The sequence below is a fragment of the Sciurus carolinensis genome, chromosome 16 (genome assembly GCF_902686445.1).
Source record: "Sciurus carolinensis chromosome 16, mSciCar1.2, whole genome shotgun sequence".
In the NCBI taxonomy this organism is placed as follows: Eukaryota; Metazoa; Chordata; class Mammalia; order Rodentia; family Sciuridae; genus Sciurus; species Sciurus carolinensis.
Genome location: NC_062228.1, coordinates 13508541 through 13528229, shown reverse-complemented (window position 1 = coordinate 13528229; position 19689 = coordinate 13508541). Strand labels below are relative to the sequence as shown.

Here is a 19689-nt window from a genome sequence, read left to right as displayed (position 1 = left end):
TCTACCTGTTTCTAACAGAGCAGCTAACAGCACTCCTGTTGGCTTGGCAGATTGGAAAGACCATCCAGCCTTTTAGTGTCTGGCCAGAGTTCAAAAGTTACAAAATTTAGGGAAGATTATTAATGCAAGTTCATTACCTTTTCTTGAAGATTCTGTAAACTTCAAAGCAGTGTCAAAGGTTGGTTCTAATAATGAATAAGCATTTACACCATGTAAACAAACCGCAAAATCTAATGAACCAACAGTCAAAACTTAGTTGGGGACTGGGGCTGTAGCTCAGAGGCAGAGCGCTTGCCTGGCTTGTGTGAGGCACTGGGTTCAATCCTTAGCACCACATAAAATAAACAAATACAATAAAGGCGTGCTGTCTATTTACAACTCCAAAAATTTTTTTTTAAAAAACTTAGGGTTCCCCCAGGCGAGGTCAGACCTGAACTTAAAGTATATAACAAAACCAGTCACTCAAGACTATGCCGGTGGCAGGTGGTGACAAGCCGCTCAGGCCAGGACAGGATGCTGCGGTGGGGCAGCGGGGGCAGACAGGGTAAAGAACACAGGGACACTCGCCAAGGGATCCCCTGGACAGTGAGGCACAGCTCTTCTCTTCCCGGGACTTCCTGATCCCAGAAAGTTGGAGGAATGAAGGGATGGATATTAAACTTTGCAGTTCTTCCTTGGAACTACAAATATCTGACAACATGTACTTTAAAGGTCAGCTCCATGTTATTCACATCCTGACCCACAGCACGATCTCCTAACACCCATCTTTTGCAATGATTCAAAACTTCCCTGTAAAATGGACTATTCCTTCCCCCACCTTTCCTGTCCACAGGACTTCACGCTACCTGATGTTCTAGGTTTTGTTGGTTTGTTTTTAATGGTGCTGGGGATTGAACCCAGGGCCTTGTGCATGCGAGGCAAGTGCTCTACCCACTGAGCTACGCCCCCAGCCCTACCTGATGAAACGATATCACCTGACTCTTCCAACGGCCCTCTCCTCCCCCTCCGCGCCACAGGCCAGTGTGAGCCTTCGCATCCCTGCAGTGCCCACGCTGGGTCACTCGGGGATGGTCCTGTGGTTCTCCTGCCGCCGCCTCCTGTCTCCACGCTGGGGCTCTCCTTTCTGTCAACTCCAAAACCCTCCCAGCATCCTCTGATGCCCACACGGCCAACTGCTGCTCCTCAGTCCTCCTCTGGGTCGGGAAGAAGGCTCTCCCTGAACTCCAGCAGAAAAGCCAAAGTCCCCGCGGAGGGACTCTAAGCGCCACCCCAAGTGACCACCCAGGGCTCCCTCACCTACTCCTCCTATCCTCGGTCCCTCGCCCCGTTCTAAGCCCACTGGCCTACCCATGTCCTCCCTGCAGGAACTTGTCACCAGCTGGTCCCTCTGCGGCAAAGCCCTCCCCTCAGACACCTACAGCATGGCTCAACTCCGCTCCTCTAGCAGGTCCCTGCTCAGAGGCCACATCCAGGAGGCCGAGGCAGCTCCTAAACTCGCAACTCACATGACTGCCCGGCCCCAGCACCTCTGTGTCCCCAGCTCTCCTGGGTCTCCCAGGCGCTTATCAATATTTAATTTTCCTTCGTCCCACCCCACCAGAAGGCCAGAAGTGTGCCTGGGTCCTTTGCGCCACTGTCCTCAGCACCTAGACCAGGCCTGGCACATAGTAGCTGCTCCATGCATTGACTGGCCCGGGCGGGGAGGAAGGACTAGTTCTTTTGTGCACATTCTGTGTGAGCATGAGCAGTCTGCCATCTTCTTTTTTAAATTATTCTTTTTAAAAACTTTTCAAAATGAGATATAATGGACAAGCCATAAAATCTGCCTCTGTGTGTGTGTGTGTGTGTGTGTGTGTAGCACAGGACGTGGGCGGCCAGCGCCGCTATCTCATTTCAGAACATTTTCACCCCCTCCCCAGCCTCCAGCAGCTGCCCACCCTCTCTGCTTCCTGTCTCTCCTGGTCGTTCGGACCTCTGGCATTTTATTTTGTTATATTTTATTTTGGTGCTGGGGATTGAACCCAGGGCCTGGGGCTTGCGAGGCACGCGCTCTGCCACTGAGCTTCGCCCCAGGCTGGCCTTCAGGAGGCCCTGGTCTGTGTCCTCACCCGCCCACTCTTCACTGCCAGATTCTGAAGCACTTGCAGGAACAGAAGGACAGCCAGTGCCTGCACGTGGAGGAGTACCGGGGCCTGGTCAAGGACCTGAGCGTGGAGCTGGAGTCCGTGTCCGAGCAGAAGAAGAACATCATGAAGGGTAAAGCCGGGGCGGGCGGCGGGTGCCAGGGAGCGGGCCTCCTCTGAGCAAGCCGCCCGCCCCGTGCAGACATGATGAAGCTGGAGCTGGACCTGCACGGGCTGCGGGAGGAGACGTCCACCCACATGGAGAGGAAGGACAAGGAGTCCGCCGTCCTGCAGCACCGGCTGCAGGAGCTGCAGCTGCAGTTCACGGAGACCCAGAATCTCGCTATCTTGAAAGAAAAGGTGAGGCGGGTTACCTGGAGCCACCAGGGCAGGTGTGAGGCCAGGCCTTGGCTCCACCTGGCCAGCCATCTCCACCGCGGGGACTGCTTCAGGAGCTTCAGCAGGGACAGGCCGAGGGCTCCCGGGGCCCAGGCGCGGATCCAGGGCGTCCTTGGTATTTCCTCTGCACATCAGAAGGGGACATGACTATGCAGGGACCATAACAGAGACACCGACTCTGTAAGATCTTCCCCAGCACCGTGAGGTTGAGACCCCTTATTTTAACACCTGAGAGTGGAAGAAAATGCTATGAAATAATGTGTAGCTTTAATAAGGATTCAAGTGAGTTTCACCTTTTAAAATTATAAATATCTTAAGAATACACAGATCGGGTAGTTTGAAAATGTCAGTGGAGCTCTGCCCTAGAAGATCTGTCATTGCCAACATAAATCAAGTTTCCGGAAGAGCCTGGAAATGGAACTCAAAACAGAAAGGTCGTGAAGCCAGTGCAAGCTTTCATAGCCAGCACTACCCCAACTCTGAACTTTCATCAGAGCTCTCAAAAATAACCCAGCTGACGGACTGGACAGTCATTAAAACTTTGTGTTTCCAGGTATAGAGTAAATCCACTAGTCAAAATGGAGGGGTCTGGAGAGATGGCCAGATTAAACAAGGAGTCATCCATTCAAAAATATTCTTGAGGGGCTAGGGAGATAGCTCAGTCGGTAGAGTGCTTGCCTTGTAAGCAGAAGGCCCTAGGTTTGATCCCCAGCACCAAAAAATATATATATATTCTTGAAAAAATAACGTTCTTGAGCACTACAATATGCCAAGCACTGTTCTAGGCACAGAGCGTGTAACAGAGCACACAGCGCACCTGCCACCATGGAGTCTACATCCTAAAGTGGGGAGGCAGACAACAAATAACAAAATTAAAGTGTAATACTGATATGTGGAAGTTAAGGACTGATAATTTCTCCAACAGTGTGGTGACTGTTTTACCCCAGTGTGGCAAAGGAAGGCCTCTCTGATAAGGTGACATTAGGGCAGATTTGAAGAAATGAGGGAGGCACCCAGGCTAGGTCTTGAGGAAGAATATTCCAGGCAGGAAGCATAGCAAAGTCCAAAGGCCCCACGGTAGGTCTGCTTGGAGCACTCAGGAGGTCCCTGAAGCGGCCAGGGGTAGGGCGGCAGGAGGTGAGGCCAGACACGTAGCCAAGGCAGGACCAGATCGTCCACGTCCCAGGAGGTGGTTGTAAGGACTTAGGCCTTTTTCTAAGATGGAAGGCAGTGGAAGGTTTTGAGCAGAGGCAGAAGAACATCTAACTGCGTTGGGAGCAGCCTGAGGGGACCCCTGGTGGTGACTGGGAGCACAGAGGTGGTCACTGGGAGCACAGAGGGAGGACCCTGCGCTAGCTGGGCTGGGGATAACAGTGGCTTGGACGAGGGCTCAGGACATTCTCGACCTGACTCCCTGCTGCTGCTCCTGGCCCTTCTCAGCGTCCCCACTTTGCTCTCCTCAGTTACTCCCAAGATAAGGACGAAATGCTGAACGAGCTGGAGAAGAAGCTGACGCAGGTGCAGAACAGCCTCCTGAAGAAGGAGGTGGAGATGGAGGAGCAGCATTGCCTGATGAGAGAACTCGAAATGACCTTCAAGGACAAGGCCAGGATAGAGTACGGGGCCCTGAGGGCCGAGATCGAGAAGCTGAGCGACGCTCTTGAGGAGACCAAACAGCAGCACAGGCTGGCAGGTGAGCCCCCACAGGCGCTGCCCCACCACGCTGCAGCCCCCCGCGTCTCACGGCCCCCTGAATGCCCCACTCTCCCCAAGCTCACCTCCTCTCTGAAGCCACCGCAGCTGGAACAGCAGCTGCTGAACTCACACTGCCACCGCGCTCTCCGCCATCTTGTGAAAGCCCTGCCTCTTCCCGGCCTCAGGGAGGTCAGGTCCTGTCCTCGCTTGTTGGTGTCACGTTCTTCTTCATTTTCTGCGGCCCCTCCCCGCACAGTTCAGCCTCCCACCCTGGTTTTCAACGCCCTCTCTTCTTTCGGCCTCCAAACACGCTCTTCTGCACTGCTTGCCCTGGGTCAGAGGCCCTCTGAGGACACTGCTTTCTCAGGTCACCAATAGCTTCTTGCCTTGGGCACAGGGTTTCTTTGGAGGTGATGAAATGTTCTGGAATTGGATATTGGTGATGGTTACACAGCCTCGTGAGTATCCTAAAACCCACTGAATCGTGCACGTTAAAATGGTGAATTTTATGTCACGGAAATTCCTTTCAATTTCAACCGAAGATCCACAGCTGCTTGTTCCCCACCCTCCTTTAACACTGTGTCTCCAGAGGCCATTAGCGGCCACGCCCAACCCCTCATTTCCCAGCAGTTTTTCTCCTGTCCTTCTACAAATCTCACCGTTGTTTTCTCTTTTTCCCCTGCTCTAACGAAAGCCGTCCATCCCTGAAGAGTCTCCCTCTGCTCCACTTTTCTCCTCCTCCTCTTTATGCTTTCTTTGTGAGCTGCCCTCTTCCTCCAGAGCTATGTTTCTCTGCTGATGATTCCAAAACTTAGAGCCCCTACCCTGACTCGCTCTGTGTTGAGTCTCGTCTTTGGAGAACTTCCGAGAGCCACCCACCTCCTCTCTCTAGGCCTTTCCAAACGACTTATCTCTCCAACTCTTTTTTTCTTCCAGTGCTGGGATGGAACCCAGGGCCTTGCACATGTGAGGTGATCAATCTACCACTGAGCTACGTTCCCCAGCCCTTTCCAATGCTTTCCAAAATCCTCCTCCCTCCTTCTTCCAAGGAGTGTCTTTATTTCGGCAGTAAGGCCATCCTTCTTCCAGGACCCCAGGCTAGGGACCTTGGAAGAGGGAATGAGAGAATGATGTTCAGGGTGAAGGAATATACTTAGCATAAAGGACCCACAGTGAGGACCCACTTGGGTGCTTCTCCCAAGTAGGCACTGGGTGCCGCCCTGTGGAGCGAGGGTCTGGGGCGAAGGGATGTTACTGGAAGGCTCTCCTCTGAAGCATTCCCATCTTCCCCTTGTGTTAGGTCCCTGCTCACTGAATCGAGTTTAGCCACTTCTCTCAGCCTCTCAGGGTGCTCCAGAGCTCCCTCTAATCCACCGCATTACTCAACTCCATCACCCCATTCCTCCCTGTTTCCTTTCTGATCAAACTGCCCTTCCTGTTCTCCCCCCACATGCCTCCTCCATCCTGGTCCATTCAGTCTACCTATCCTGCACCTGGAACTCTCCTCTGCCTTCCTCTAAGGCCCAGCCAACTTCTGTCCCTCCACAGGTCCATCTACAAATGTCCCAACCCCCGTGGCTCCCTCTTCCTGTGTCCCTTTCTGGTGTTCTCTAGCTGGGGGTGTAGCTCAAGGACAGAGCCCGTGCTCAGCATGTCCAGGACCTGCGTTCAATGCCCAGCACTGATCTTCTTGGCAGGTGGGCTGGTATGCCTCCCTCGACGACGACACCCCAGACAGGTTGGGAGGGGTCACGCAGGAGATACTGAGCCATTTTTACCAATTTATTTCACTTTAGTCCAGAAGAGCCCATGGCTAGAGGGTGGTTGAAGACAGATAGATGAACAGAGCTCCTTAGGACCGATAATGAAATGGACAGAAGTGAGGACAGATTGGGACTTGAAGTAGGTCACAAAATGAAAAAACAGACTTTTTAGGCAATCTTATTTGAGAGTCCGATCTTGACACACACTCGTCCTCCAGTGGACATGCCCCAGCTTGTCTCCTGGCTTCTGCAGCTCAGCAAGCAGCCCAGTACAAGGAAGAGGCCTTGCAGACGGGGAGCACTCTGGAGGATACCCAGAGGAAGCTGCAGGACTGCCTTTTTCTGGACCAGCAGAAAGCAGACACCATCCAGGATCTGCAGAGAGAGGTTCAGAAGCTGCAGACGGAATCCGTGGCAGCTGGAGAGGAGCTGACAAGCAACAGGTACCTTCCACACACCTCCAGAGAACCCTGTCCCCGTGAAACAACCACTGTGAGCCACCACCTGGGGTGGGACCTCAGAGACTCCCCGTGGGGCCAGCTCCATAGTCAGACAACACAGGCACTGAACTCCATCCCCCTGTTGTCCCTGTGCTTTAGGAAACAGATAGACGAACTGACATCAGAACTCTCTGATACCCTGGGGAAGCTGGAAAACTCAGACAAGGAAAAGAAGCAGTTTCAGAAGACAGCCGAAGAGCAGGACCAAAAAATAAATGACATGCAGGACCAGATCAAACTCGTTCAGTACCAGGTATGCAGGGCCGGCAGGCAGCCAGCTCCAGCTCTGCCCGGCTTAAGGTGAAATATATGGGTCCTTATTTGAGAAGATGTTGCCATCAACCCATGCGAACTAATTGTCCAGAATTTGTGTGAATGCTACACCAGTCACCAGTTCCCAAGTTTTTTCAAGGGTTAGACTCAAAAATAGTCAAAAAACAGTGTTGTTCTTACTAGGATTCAAAAGCTATCCTTGTCAGCCAATTTAAAGTCTTTGATCTCTGAATTAATCTTTTTGCACTTTACTAAGATTGTTTAAAACTTTATTCAAAGAGGTTTTTATGTGAAAAGATTTAGGGAGTAAGTGGGAAAGAAGGCTGGCCCTGTCGGAATTGGATCTATAAGTGAAATAAATTGGTCTATTTAGTTAAACAAAGAAGAAATGTTGCAGAGCATTGACGCAGACTTTTTTGTTACATATGCTGTCAAACTAAGGGACCATCATGAACAGTGTTTCCCTGGGTGCAACTGCCTGCGTATCTTTTCCCTGATATGATATAGTGTAAGTCTGTCTTCCAGCCCATTCTTTGTGTTCTCAGCACAAGGAGCTATTAGGAGCCAAAAACAAGCTAGAAGAGGAGATACCAGAGCTAACAAAGTCACTGAAGGACAAACGGGATCAGCTGAAAAAGAGCAAAGAAAAGGAGAAGTTTTTGGAGGATGAACTTGAAACTCTGCGACAGGAAGACAAGAAGAAGGAAAAGATGGTGAGAAGGAGAATGTCGGAAGAGTTGGGTCATGAATCTGGGCATGGACATGGACGGAACTGGGCCAGGAGGGATGCAGAGGCCAGGGATGCCCAGAGCTTAGGAGACAAAGGGAAAGTCGGAAAGCCAGTCAGTGGGGGGGGGGGGGGGGGGGGGGGGGCTGGGGGTACCACGGGGCAGAGAAGGGGGCCCTGGGGAGGGAAGGAGGAGGGGACTCTAACAGTGGCTAACTCGTCTTTCTGGGGCTTTGCTCTTTAATGGGTGAGCAGTTGAAAGATAACTTGAAGAGGCAGGAGGAGGAAAAGGGAAATCTCCAAGAAGAGCTGAAGCATTGTGCTACACAGCTGGAATGTTCTCTCAGCAAATACAATGCCTCCCAGCAACTCATCCAAGAGCTAAACTTAGAGGTAAGTGGATGTGAGCCCCAAAGGGGCCAGGAACTTGGACCCTGTGACCCCGGCCTTGAAATCTGTACCTGTCTCTCCATTGCCACAGCAAGGCCACAAACGGGCTCAGCCAACTGTGCCTCCTGTGGCACCCACAGCTTGAAGTGGGTTAACACTTCGGAACCTGGTTTCTGAGGCAGACACGTTTCTCCCTGTGGAAGGCTTCATTTCCTACTTAGTGGAGCCCCAAAACTATCTGGGTTGCAGCATCAAGTCTTCCAATACTGCATTTTAGACCAGTGTTGGGTGAGTTAGTGGTTTAGGACCATTTGTTAGGGAACACTTCCAAAATTGTGGCAAAGCACAAAAAGGGGGTGAAGGGGAGACAGCCCACTGCAGTTTTTTCATTGCATGAATAAAATAAGGAGAAACTGTTAAGTGGCATCTGACATGATAGGCCCTGTGCCTAAGTTCAGTCATTTATTTAATGTCTGCTTAAGCTCTTTACATACCTTCCATCTGCTTTACTCTCAACAAGGTACATTACTGTGATTCCCCCATTTCCAAATGAAAGAAAGGCTGAAGCCAAAGTCACCGAGCAGAGAACACTGGGATGAGCCTGCGTTTGAACCTGGGCCACCCAGCTCTGATACCTACCCTCTCCATCATTGAGCAGCAACACCCTTCCAACTGAGTACATTCCATCTTTCTGGGCAAGAAAAAATATGTAGTATCTTGGGAGATAGTGCCTTGGGTTATAAATGAAGGACCAAGCAGGTCTTACTCCTTCATAATCTATTTTAAATTTTAAAATAGTTTGACTATTCTATGAATAGCACTGGCCAATAGAACCTTCTGCCTTTTGTGATGATGGAAAAGTTGTACATCTGAGTTGCTAATACTGTAACCACTAGCCACCTACCTCTCCACACAGAAGGGTGCTGCCTATGAATTCTAAACGGGCCTGTCGTCATGTTGGCCAAGAGATTTCCATGTAAATTTGGAAGCCAAAGCACTCATTTCAGAATTCTTTAACAGGAAGATTTTTCTTTTTTGATGTGTAAGCATGTTCAACATTTTGAAAAGCATACCTCCCATGTAGACTTATTGAATCAATTGAAATAGCCATTAGAAAGAGAATTAGTTTTGCTTTCTAAAATGCACTTCCTTTAATCAATATTCCATATATTGATATAAAAATTCCCCATCTGATAGAGTTGGAGAATATCATGCTAAGTGAGATAAGCCAATCCCAAAAAACCAAAGGCAGAATGATTTCTCTGATAAGTGGATGATGATACATAACAGGGGGTGGGAGGGAGGTAAGAATGGAGGAAGGATGGATTGTATAGAGGAAAATGAGGGATGGGGAGGGGGTGGGGGGAGGAAAAATAACAAACTCAGACAATCATCATTACCCTATGTACATGTATGATTACGCAAATGGTGGGACTCTACTTCATGTACAACCAGAGAAATGAAAGTTGTACCCCATTTGTATACAATGAACCAAAATAAATAAAAAATTCCCCATCTGAACACAAAGCACTATTTTATAGAATCCTTTCAATTATTTGACTTAGTGTATTTTTCCACTGTTGTTTAATTTATTACTGTTAATAGGAAAGTTCATTCACATTTTTTGGTATAGAGAGTTTATATAATCAACATTTATTTCTCTGAATTACACACATACCTTGGATTTGTATTCAAATAGTCTACCTTCACATCATCTAAATAAAACTGAACAACTCTGGTGTGACCAGAAGTGAAGTCATTTCAGTACAGGAAAACTACCCTCTGGAAATCTACAGACGATTCATCCTGTCACGCCTCAACATTTCCCCTAAAATCTAGCCCCACCTGGCACGACGGAAACCTATTAACTAATGTAGACTATATTAGTTTTTTGCCTTTATTGCCTACCTAATTCTCTACTGGTAGTATTGACTCTCAAATAAGTTGTCTGCTTTCTAATTCTTGTCTCAGGATCTACTTCAAATATAGTAGTGTCACTAATTTTCTATGTGACACAATAAAAATTTTGAATTGCATTTTATCAAAAATTGGAAAGACCTACTTATACTTAATGCCATAAGCAATTCCAAAACTATAATTTTTTTGGAGACCCAGCTTTGCCAGAAATTAGCAGATGCACAGGCATTCCTGATTAGCTAACTAAAGAATAGGAGTTAAATCCTTTTTTTTTTTTTTAGGTATAGTTATAGCATGGCTTTTTCCAGAAGTTCATAATACCAAGTCAAAGTTCAGCCTGAAGTACAACAGAAGGAAAGCATGCTAGTTTCTGAGTGAAAATTGCAAGCCAAATTATTAATCCAAAAATTAGAGCTAGAGACAGTAGTAATCTCTTCAAAAGACCTACACAAATAAGACATAAATTGGACATGGACCAAATGTAGACAGAACGGGCAATCATTCATTTTTATCTCAGAAGGAAGTCAAAAAGAACAATCACCAACTTCTCCTATAGATGGGTCCATTTTGCAAACTATAATTGAGTTCTTGCCCAAATATGCTTCTTTTTTTTCCTTTCACTTTTATATATTGATTCTGAATTTGGACATCTTATTGAGCTCACTTATAATCTGTAATAGTTTCTTGGTTGATTCTCATGGATTTTTCTAAGTAGATTATTATATCACTTGCAAACAGAAGTTATATAAATTTTCCTTTGCAATACGTACATTTATTTTTCTTGCCTTGTTGCACTAGACAGTACCTCCTATATGCTGTTCAGTGGCAGCAGTGTTAGCAGGCATTTTTTTCTTGTTCTAAACTTTAATGGAATGCATCTGTTTCAGCTTTTGTAGGTTTCTTATTGCTATCCTTTATCAAGTTTCTTTGATTCTTCAGTTACTAAGAATTTTATTAGTAGATGTTGAATTGTCTCAAGTACTTTTTTTAAAAGTACGATCATATCTTTGTTTCAAAACAGTAATGTGGTAAATTAAATTAATTAACTGATCCTAATTTGGGCCCTTCCTTGCATTTCTAGTATAAATCCTGATTGTGTATCTTGTATCACTTTTAATACACACTTGGCCCTTAGGACACTCTTAGTGAAATAAGGCCAGCATTAGTGAAGTGTACTTATTAAGGGAGACTTATCTTGTTGGTGTAAGATGAGAAAATTAGGCAGGGACAGACAGTATGGCTTTTGTTAAGTAATTTGGGATTTTATACTCATATAGGTCTTAATCTGATAAGATTTCCTCAAAAGGACAAGAGAGATGATTCAATCTGATTTCAGTTTTCAAATACAACTGTAGTGTGCAGAAGTAGATTTGGAAAGGAGTCCGGTTAGGAACCTGTTCCTGCCCAGGCTGGAGTGTGGTCAGTGAAGAACTTAGTGCCAAGATTGACCAGACTTGCTGATGGAATAACTGTGAGAAAAAAGAAAGGATTCGAGGATGACTTCATGTAAGGCACCTATAATGCCATTTATACCTAACTAGAGCCTGCCTTTGGCAGGAGACTGTGTAGGTCTTGTATGAGAACCTTCATTAGAACTCCTTGGATCTGTAACTTACATCTCAGTTTTTAGCATTTTTCTAACCTAAATCACTCATGTTATCAAAGCTTCCATTTTAGCATCATCATGATTTTCTTTAGCGCCCTTCTTTCTGCTGCCTCACCTCTATCGTGACATTTCTCAGCTCAGCCACCACTCATCAAACACACGAAACTGTATTTCCCTAATGACTTCTCTAGGTTACTGGGAGACTCAGCTGACTCCACATTTTTTAGAAATCCCCAGAAAGAAAAGCACTGAAGTTCCAGTTTGCATCTTTGGGAACAATTTCACCACCAGGACTTGAAAAATATAGAGTAAGAAGTCCAATGCTTTCCATCTCCCTGATTCCTAGGGTTGATGATACTCTAAATTCCATCTGAAAAAGTAACAGACTTTATCCCAAGTGGTTCAGGAGGCTGAGGCAGGAGGATTGCAAATTCAAAGCCAGCCTCAGCAACTTAGAGAGATCCTTTCTCTAAATAAAATATAAAAAAGGACTGGGGATGTGGCTCAGTGGTTAAGTTCCCCTGAGCTCAATCCCCAGTATCATAAAAAAAAAAAAAAAATGATAAACTTCAAGCACTGAACAGTTATTGGAGATAAAGCAAGAAAACCCAAAAGAGTGTATTTCTGTGGTGTATGTGACCAGCTTAGGACACAGGTGTACTAGAGTACCAAAGAACACAAATCAGGCACACATATTTTTGAGATTTCCCTCCTGCTCTGTCCTGGACTTAAAATATATGAGATGACACTCCCTTGTGCCTGATAGTAACTCACCATCATATGACAATCTATACCTTTAAAAGGGGTTTTAACCTTTTAACATACACCTTCTCATTTAGTCATCATGAAAACTGTATAAAACAATTGAAATTATTCCAATTTATGGAAGCAGAAAGTGAGGTCAGAGTAACAATGACAGACCTCAACCCAAAACATCTGACCTCATATCTCAACTCCCTTTTAACCACACTATGAATACTCATTACAAAGTTTAAGACATAAAGTTGCTTTTAAAGGTACTTCTGCCCAAATTTTGTGTTCAATTGATCCCTGACTTCAAACAATATTCATAACCCTAACTAAGAACAATGCAAAATATAACATTTCCTGTGTACCTTTTATGCACCATGCTCTGAGTTACAGCAATAAAGAACAACCAGCAAAGTACACTTGGGGTCCTGCTTACATGGTGTCTCAAGTCTAATAAATTGAATTAAGTGAGGTTAAAAAAATAAATAAATGTTGTATCATGTCTACCAACCTAGAATTGGATTCCAGGTCTTTATCAACGGCTGCAGAGTCTGGGGAAGGGACTTTTACACATTTGGCATATCACACCTAGTACTTCTGGTACTCCTTGTATTTGGGGGATATACTAACTCAAAGGAGGAAACGTGGGTGGAGGGGTGCGGAAGGGCCTGGAAAGACAGCTCTGCCTTTGAAACCTAGCACAGACTGCTCTGCAGGTTACTGCAGAGAGAAGAGCCCAGCCAGCCCCTGTCCGTTTCCTATGGTCAGAGAGGGCAGCTCTCGGGCCAGGAGCTGGACCTGACAGTGACGCGCTCACTCCCTATAGATAGCCCAACACAAGGAGGCCATAGAGAATCTGCAAGCCCAGCTGGAAAAGGCTGTTCAGAAAGAGAAACACTGCATGCAGACCATGGTGGCTAAAGAAATCTATGACAACTTATGCCGGAAGTCAACCACCTGCCAGGATGACCTGACGCAAGCCCTGGAGAAGGTGAGGCAACACCTTCTCATCTGCAGGGGGGTTTTCAGACAAGCAAAAATGCCAGGGCGATGTGAGCAGTGCAGGAGCTGGCTTCCAGCAATTTCAGGGCATCTCAAACCCTTGCCTGGGTTGGGCGGTCTGTCCAGAGAGGGACTGCTTCTTCTCGGTGAGGCTTTTATTTTGAGGGGAGAGGAAAAGATGGGAGCCAAGGCTAACAAGTCTTTCTGCCCAGGGATGACTCGGGGCAAGGTTTTCCCAAGCCGGGATTGTCAGGGAAATTTGTGTCCATCCCTGAGCTGATCATGCCTATAGATCAATTATCACACTGGAAAGAGAAGAAGCAGGGGAGGGAACGGAGGCCTGAGGGGAGGTCTGCAGAACAGCAGGCGCTGTCACTAGGAAGGTAACCACCTGCACCACCCTGGGCAGAGGACAGGGAGGGACCGGAACCCTTATCCATTCGAGACTCAGCAGAGAGGGTCAAAAGGTCCCATGGCCACTCTCGTCCCTTTATCTTTACCGGAAGCTCAATCAAGTGACCTCAGAGACCAAGAGCCTGCAGCGAAGCTTGTTACAGGCCCAAGACAAGAAAGCTCACCTGGAGGATGAAATCCTTGCTTATGAGGACAGGATGAAAAAGCTCAATGTGGAATTAAAAAAACTTCAGGGCTTCCACCAGCAGAGCGAGCTAGAGGTGAGCAGAAGCCTGGTGCTCAAGCTGCGTCCTGTTAGGAGTCCACAAGGTCACAGTTGGCACGCAGAATTATTTAGCGCTAAGCGTGCCCTCTGGCTAAGGGGTTCCCTCTACCACCTTGGCTCCTGGAACTTTAGGCAGAGGCAGCAAAGATCAGAGCAGGGGTGCCCTCTGCTGGCCGCTGGAAATAAAATACCCCAACACGTCTTCCAAGGCTGAAGGCACCCTCTGCCCACCCTTGGGGTCCCCTCCTCACTTTCCATTCCTGAGTAGGTGCATGCCTTCGACAAGAAGCTAGAGGAGATGAGCAACCAGGTGCTGCAGTGGCAGAAACAGCACCAGAACGACCTCAAGATGCTGGCGGCCAAAGAGATGCAGCTCAGGGAGTTCCAGGAGGAAATGGCCACGCTGAAAGAGAACCTCCTTGCAGATGAGAAGGAGGTGGGCACTCCTCATCCTCTGTCACTTCCTATCAGTCCATCCCAGCCAGACAGCCCTTGGTGAGGTGGGGGTGCGGGGAGAAAAGACAGGAACCCCCCACACCTCCATTCAGCATGAAGCAGGGGCTGGGTCCTCCAGGGCCACCGTGGCTGTCCCGGCCCACCTATGTTTAAGGCTGTGGACCAGAACAAAGGCCCCATTCCAGTCTCAGGTACGTCAGACACCCCTGACTCAGACGACCCGCTGGGCAGTCCCCTTCTGGAGTAAGTTTGGCAGCCCATTCAGCAGCCCGCCCCTGCTGTAGAACTGGCTAACTGAACGTGCCCTGTGCCCAACGCCCTGAGCAGCGGAGGTCATGGCAGGAGACCTCGGGACATCCTGAGGTAGCGACGAAGCCTTTGTTAAAATTAGAACGAAGCCATCTCTTCCTCTGGATATTGTCCCCCCATCTGTTAAAATATACTGCTTTGTTAGAACAGGTCACTTTGTTAGAATTGGTCACTTCAATGCCTTTGGCCATTATTAGTTCAGATCTATTGTCTCTGCTACAAATAAGCACCATAAGTAGTGCCTCCTCAGAGATGTCACCTTTGGGTAGAATGCGGCTGGAGGTGAATGGTGTGACAACTCCGATCTTGGGTTAGACAGAAGAGCTGACTTTTCTTCTCCCAGGAAGAGAGAAGAGACCAGGCTTAGGGAAAAGGAAGTGTTGGTCCTGATCCCATCCCCTTACTGTCTCGTTTTCTTCTTGTATGGAAGCCCTGCTGCCTGTCCCAGCGGTCTGTGCCCAAAGACCCGTGTAGGCTCCACCGAGAGAATGATCAGATTATGTGCAACATGGAACAGTGGGCAAAAGAGCAGAAGTAAGTAAAGCAGAAACAGGGAAGCAGGTCCCAGGGTCGAGACTGAGCTGAGGAGCCACATGTGTGCCAATTAGTCACACGCAGCCTGCTGCCATGGGAAACTGATCCAGTCTCAGCCCACTCCCACAGGTTGGGATCAGATGGAGGGGGCCCAGCTCTTGAAGAAAGCTAGGAAAGTCCTGTTGACTTAAGAATAGGGCAGAGTCAAGATTGAAGGGATGCTTTGCTGGGGCTCAAGTTTCCTCTTCCCAACTTGGTGTCTGGCTTCACCTGGATTTTCCTTAAACTCATTCCTTTGACCTCCCCTGGGGATCACAGTGACTCTGCACAGCACTTAAGTACAGAGAGTCCCCTTAGTTGCCAAGTGCTAGGGAGACTCTAGCTCTAGGGACAGGATGATGCATGGGGGTCTGGGATCCAGTAGGAGCCTTGCTGAGAAAACCCAGTGCCCTATCCAGCCAGCCTGCGCCCTTGCTCACAGGAGGCTGGGGAACCAGCCACTCTTTCCCATTGTGGATTTTATTACAGGATCGCCAACGAGAAACTAGGAAACAAGCTCCGTGAGCAGGTCAAATACATCGCCAAGCTGACTGGTGAAAAGGAGTAAGCCATCCCGCACTACCCTGGCTGCTCCCTGGGACCTATTGAGAAGGGCTGGCAAGCAGCCAGGGCTGGTCTTATCATTTTATGTGGATCAGTCCCAGGAAAGGCCTGGAACTTTGGAAAGCCCCTTGAGTCCTGAACCTGCATCTCCATGACACTGGGCACATCCCTGGGCCTCCCTGGCCCTCATCCTCTCGCAGCAATAGAAAGAGGTTTAATAGTCCTCACGCTCCTTCCTCTCTCACCTCTGTGATTCTCCAAGGTCGAGAATGCTGAGAAGAGACCGGAAGGGGAACTGAAAGGCTTTAGTTAGGGTGGGGCCGAACTGCTGAAAAGAGATTCCAAAGGAGGAGTCCAGAAGGAGCAGGTCTTCATGGGAAGGTCTGAGGCCAACAGCCCCGGCTGGGGATCCTCTCTTCCTCCTGGCCATCGGGGACCTAGGTTCCTCGTACCTGGGGCTCCACGCTCCCCTGTGGTCTCGCTTCACCTGCAGGTCAAAGCGAGGTCTGCTGAGAGTGAGTTGTGGGAGCAGCATAAGAACCTCAAAATGAGAGGTGAAGGGGTAAAAGGCTAAAGCTGAGACCTGGGAGGTGGCAAAGTGACAGGCAACAATGAGCCCTAGACACTGCACCCCCAGCTTTTGTCAGGCACGTTGGGAGCGCTGAGCCTGCTTTGCACAAAGTTGACCGAGCAGCAGCTGCCCCAAACCCTACCCCAAGAATGGAGGGCATCGGTGCCACAGCATGCCTGGACCCCATTCATGGCTTCAAGTCCCAGAGCTCCATCCTAGGCTTTGATCTCAGACGAGGGACAGAGGTTAAGCTGAAGGGAAGGACAAGACCACAGAGTTCAAGGACCCAAGAGGCCAGGACTTGGACAGGCCGTACGGGATATTGAAGGCATCAGGGGTGCTGGCGACAGGGCACCAGAGAGAATGACAGCGAGCCAGGGGACAGGGGCAGTGCCAGGACCCCCCTCCAGCCCAGGGGGAGTGAGGGGCGACAGGAAGAGGTGGCTTAAGGCATGTGGAGAGCAGAGGGTAGAGCGTAGGCCCAAAGAAGAGCTGAGGATTCACTGTGATTTCCTCTAGAAAGGACCATGACATTCTTTACTGGACAGAAACAGGGATTGCACAAAAGAAAAGTTGTCAGAATCTGGAAAATAGCAAATAACTTCAGGCTTTTCTTAGAGAGCATCAAGTTGCAGAAATCCCGTTTCACAAAGGAGTCATTTTTGAGTCTGCCTGATCCTATTTGAAAAAAAAAATCTTAATAATAGCTCAACTAACATTCCCTGTTCCGCATGTGCGATGACTGTTCTAAGCACTTTGCAGGTTACTCTTCCTACAACCATGAGTTCAGCATGCAGCTGCTCCTCAACCTGAGATGGAGTTATGTGTGAATAAACCCATTAGAAGTTGAAAATGTTAATAAGTCAAAGTGCATTCAGTGCCCCCAACCTACCTGTGCCCTGCAGAGCAGCGTCTGACTCCCCGCGGCATCCGGGGGCTGCCTGGGAGCTGTAACTTGCTGCCTCTGCCTGTAGGAAGGACTGTACTACATATCGCCAGCCCAGAGAAAAGGTCCAAACACAAAATGCTAAGTAGGGTTTCTACTGAACGTGTATTGTTTTCACACCACTGTGAAGTAAAGAAAAGAAAATTGTAAGTCAAACCATCACAAGTCAGGGATTGTCTGTAGGTATTGACACCATTTACAGATGAGCCAAGAGAGGAACCAAAAGGCTCCATCACTTGCCTCTGGCCTCACAGCTAGCAAGTGGCAGAGCCAGAATTCCAACTCCAGAAGTCCTGTTTCGGAACCCACTGTGATCCATTGTTCCCAACATTAGTTTGGAGAAATGCAACTACTAAAAATAACTACCATTTACTGAGTCATGAGGAAAAGGCTGTTATTTTCCCTTCACTGACATCACAGCCTCCATTTCCTCATCTGTGAAATAGGAATAAGGAATTTGTCCAAATTCTCAACAGGGCCAGGATCCCCTGTGCTCCCTGCTCTTTAGCAAAGGGAGGCTGAAAAAACTAGGGCTTTGGCATTGTGCTGGGTGAAAGTACTCCCCAGGCACAGTCATGAGAACCCAAGGACACGTAATCACAATTGTTCAGAAGAGCCTACTGGCTTTTCAAATCAAATTTCTATCGTTTGTCAACAGGATCTTTCCATGAACCCCAACAGGCAGATCAGACTTGATTTTCCCCATTGAACAGATAAGGCAACAGGCCCACAGCCGACAGAATGGTCAGAAGTCCTAGTTCTGTGTCCTCCCAACCAGGCCTGGGCTGCTTCTAAGGGACACACGCAGGCCTCCATTTCCAGAGTGTATAATAAGAACGCAGCTCTGAAAGGCACTGGGCCTTCATGCCTCTTTCCTGTGACACCCTTATCAGTTCTTTCCAGCAAGGAACCAAGCCAATGACATAACCCGAACACCCACGTGCCCCTCCTTCTCCTTTCCACAGCCACCTCCACAATGTGATGGTCCATCTGCAGCAAGAAAACAAGAAGCTGAAGAACGAGATAGAGGAGAAGATGATGGTTGGGAACACAAAGATGTGCGCCAAAGCCCTGGGCCCAAGCAAACTGGAGCCCACGCAGCGGGGGAAAATGTGTGGCCTAATGGGCCCGAAAATGGACCTCGCCAAGATCATGGGGATGCCTCACTGCCCGGGTACGTCTGCCATTTGTCTTTTGCTACTGTTAGGTCTTCTTTCTTAGTCCCACGTGCCAAAACAACAACTGTATGATATTGTTTCAAAGATCATCAGATGGGAAATTCACAAAGGGAGAAGACAGGTTATTCTTGACCTCGGTTCATTTGCTTAGCTACCCTGGACCAGTGATACAGCCTCCACATCTGATGATGGAGGAGGCAAATTAAAGACCCATTCTGACCTAAGAATTTTGTTGATATCCAAGTACCTCAGATATTAGACCGCCCCCGTCCCCTGACTTGGTTCCTCTGGGGAGTGCAGGGGAAGGGAGCATAGGCATCTTCCTCCAGTCAAGTGACTGCAAATCCCACAAGAGCACTGCAGTTCCCCACTCAGCCTGGGTCCTGCCATCTTGAAACTACACGTGGCCTCAGAGGGAAGGCGGCCCCACGACAGAGCTGCCTGACCCTGAGGCCAGTCCTTGAGGAATCACCTCTTTCATTTCTTCTCAAATCAAACTCCATTTCCTCTCTGTTCCCTCAGGTTCCTCATACTGCTAAAATCCGCACCTTGCCCTGAGCATCCTTTCCACGCACGTTTGCAGAGGACAGCGAGTTCCCATCCCTCTCTCCTGGCTTGGATCAGCTCCTAGGGGAATATCAAGGCCCCGGCCTATTTTGCAAGATGCTAACATGTTGTTGAGTTTTGTCCACTTCCTGCAGTGGAGTGAGCCTGGGAACCATACTTCCACCTCCAGGTCCAAATTCTGAAATAAAGACATGAGCACAGCAGCCTCGGTGAGTGCCTGGTATCTTGAAGACATCTTCACCCTACAAGCCCCAGCAACGTGCTCATCCCTGTTTTCTCTGGATCCTAAAGGAGATTGGTCTCTTTCACTCATGTAAGGGAGCTACCATTCCCAAAGCAAGCTTCCAGATTGCCTGGAGTAATCTTTAAGCCAATGAGAGCTTGATTGGTTTATTTTTCTTTTTCTCTCTCTTGGGAATTTTAAATAGGAAAAAAAAAAAAAAAAACTAGACCTTTTTTCCAAAAAGGAAAGTAATCCTGAAACCCAAAAGAAAGTAAAAGAAGTGATGAATTTTCCAAGTGGGGGAGCAAGAGCAAGCCATCTGCTTCCTCCTTGGCCACCATATTACATTCCTCCTTCTAACCATTTTATTTTTCTCCCCAGCCACCTCAATACAGGTAAAATTCCATTATCACCAACTCCAAGGACAACTAAAGTATTTTATTGTGGATTTTGTTAAACTGAGCACATGTCTAGAATT

The 19689-nt window shown here is 48.1% G+C and overlaps 1 protein-coding gene across 1 annotated transcript in view; it reads left to right on the top strand.

The window, feature by feature from the left end:
• Pmfbp1 (polyamine modulated factor 1 binding protein 1) overlaps positions 1 to 19062 on the top strand; it is a 43058-nt gene extending 23996 nt beyond the window's left edge. Inside the window, 14 exon segments of the mRNA XM_047528488.1 lie at positions 2130 to 2256; positions 2326 to 2488; positions 3986 to 4215; positions 6234 to 6423; positions 6580 to 6733; positions 7299 to 7466; positions 7736 to 7873; positions 12970 to 13134; positions 13652 to 13819; positions 14093 to 14260; positions 15020 to 15123; positions 15652 to 15726; positions 18209 to 18417; positions 18944 to 19062. Coding sequence (XP_047384444.1) covers positions 2130 to 2256; positions 2326 to 2488; positions 3986 to 4215; positions 6234 to 6423; positions 6580 to 6733; positions 7299 to 7466; positions 7736 to 7873; positions 12970 to 13134; positions 13652 to 13819; positions 14093 to 14260; positions 15020 to 15123; positions 15652 to 15726; positions 18209 to 18417; positions 18944 to 18960 — 2076 coding nt within the window. The 3' untranslated portion in view covers positions 18961 to 19062.
• The last annotated feature ends 627 nt before the right edge of the window (positions 19063 to 19689 follow it).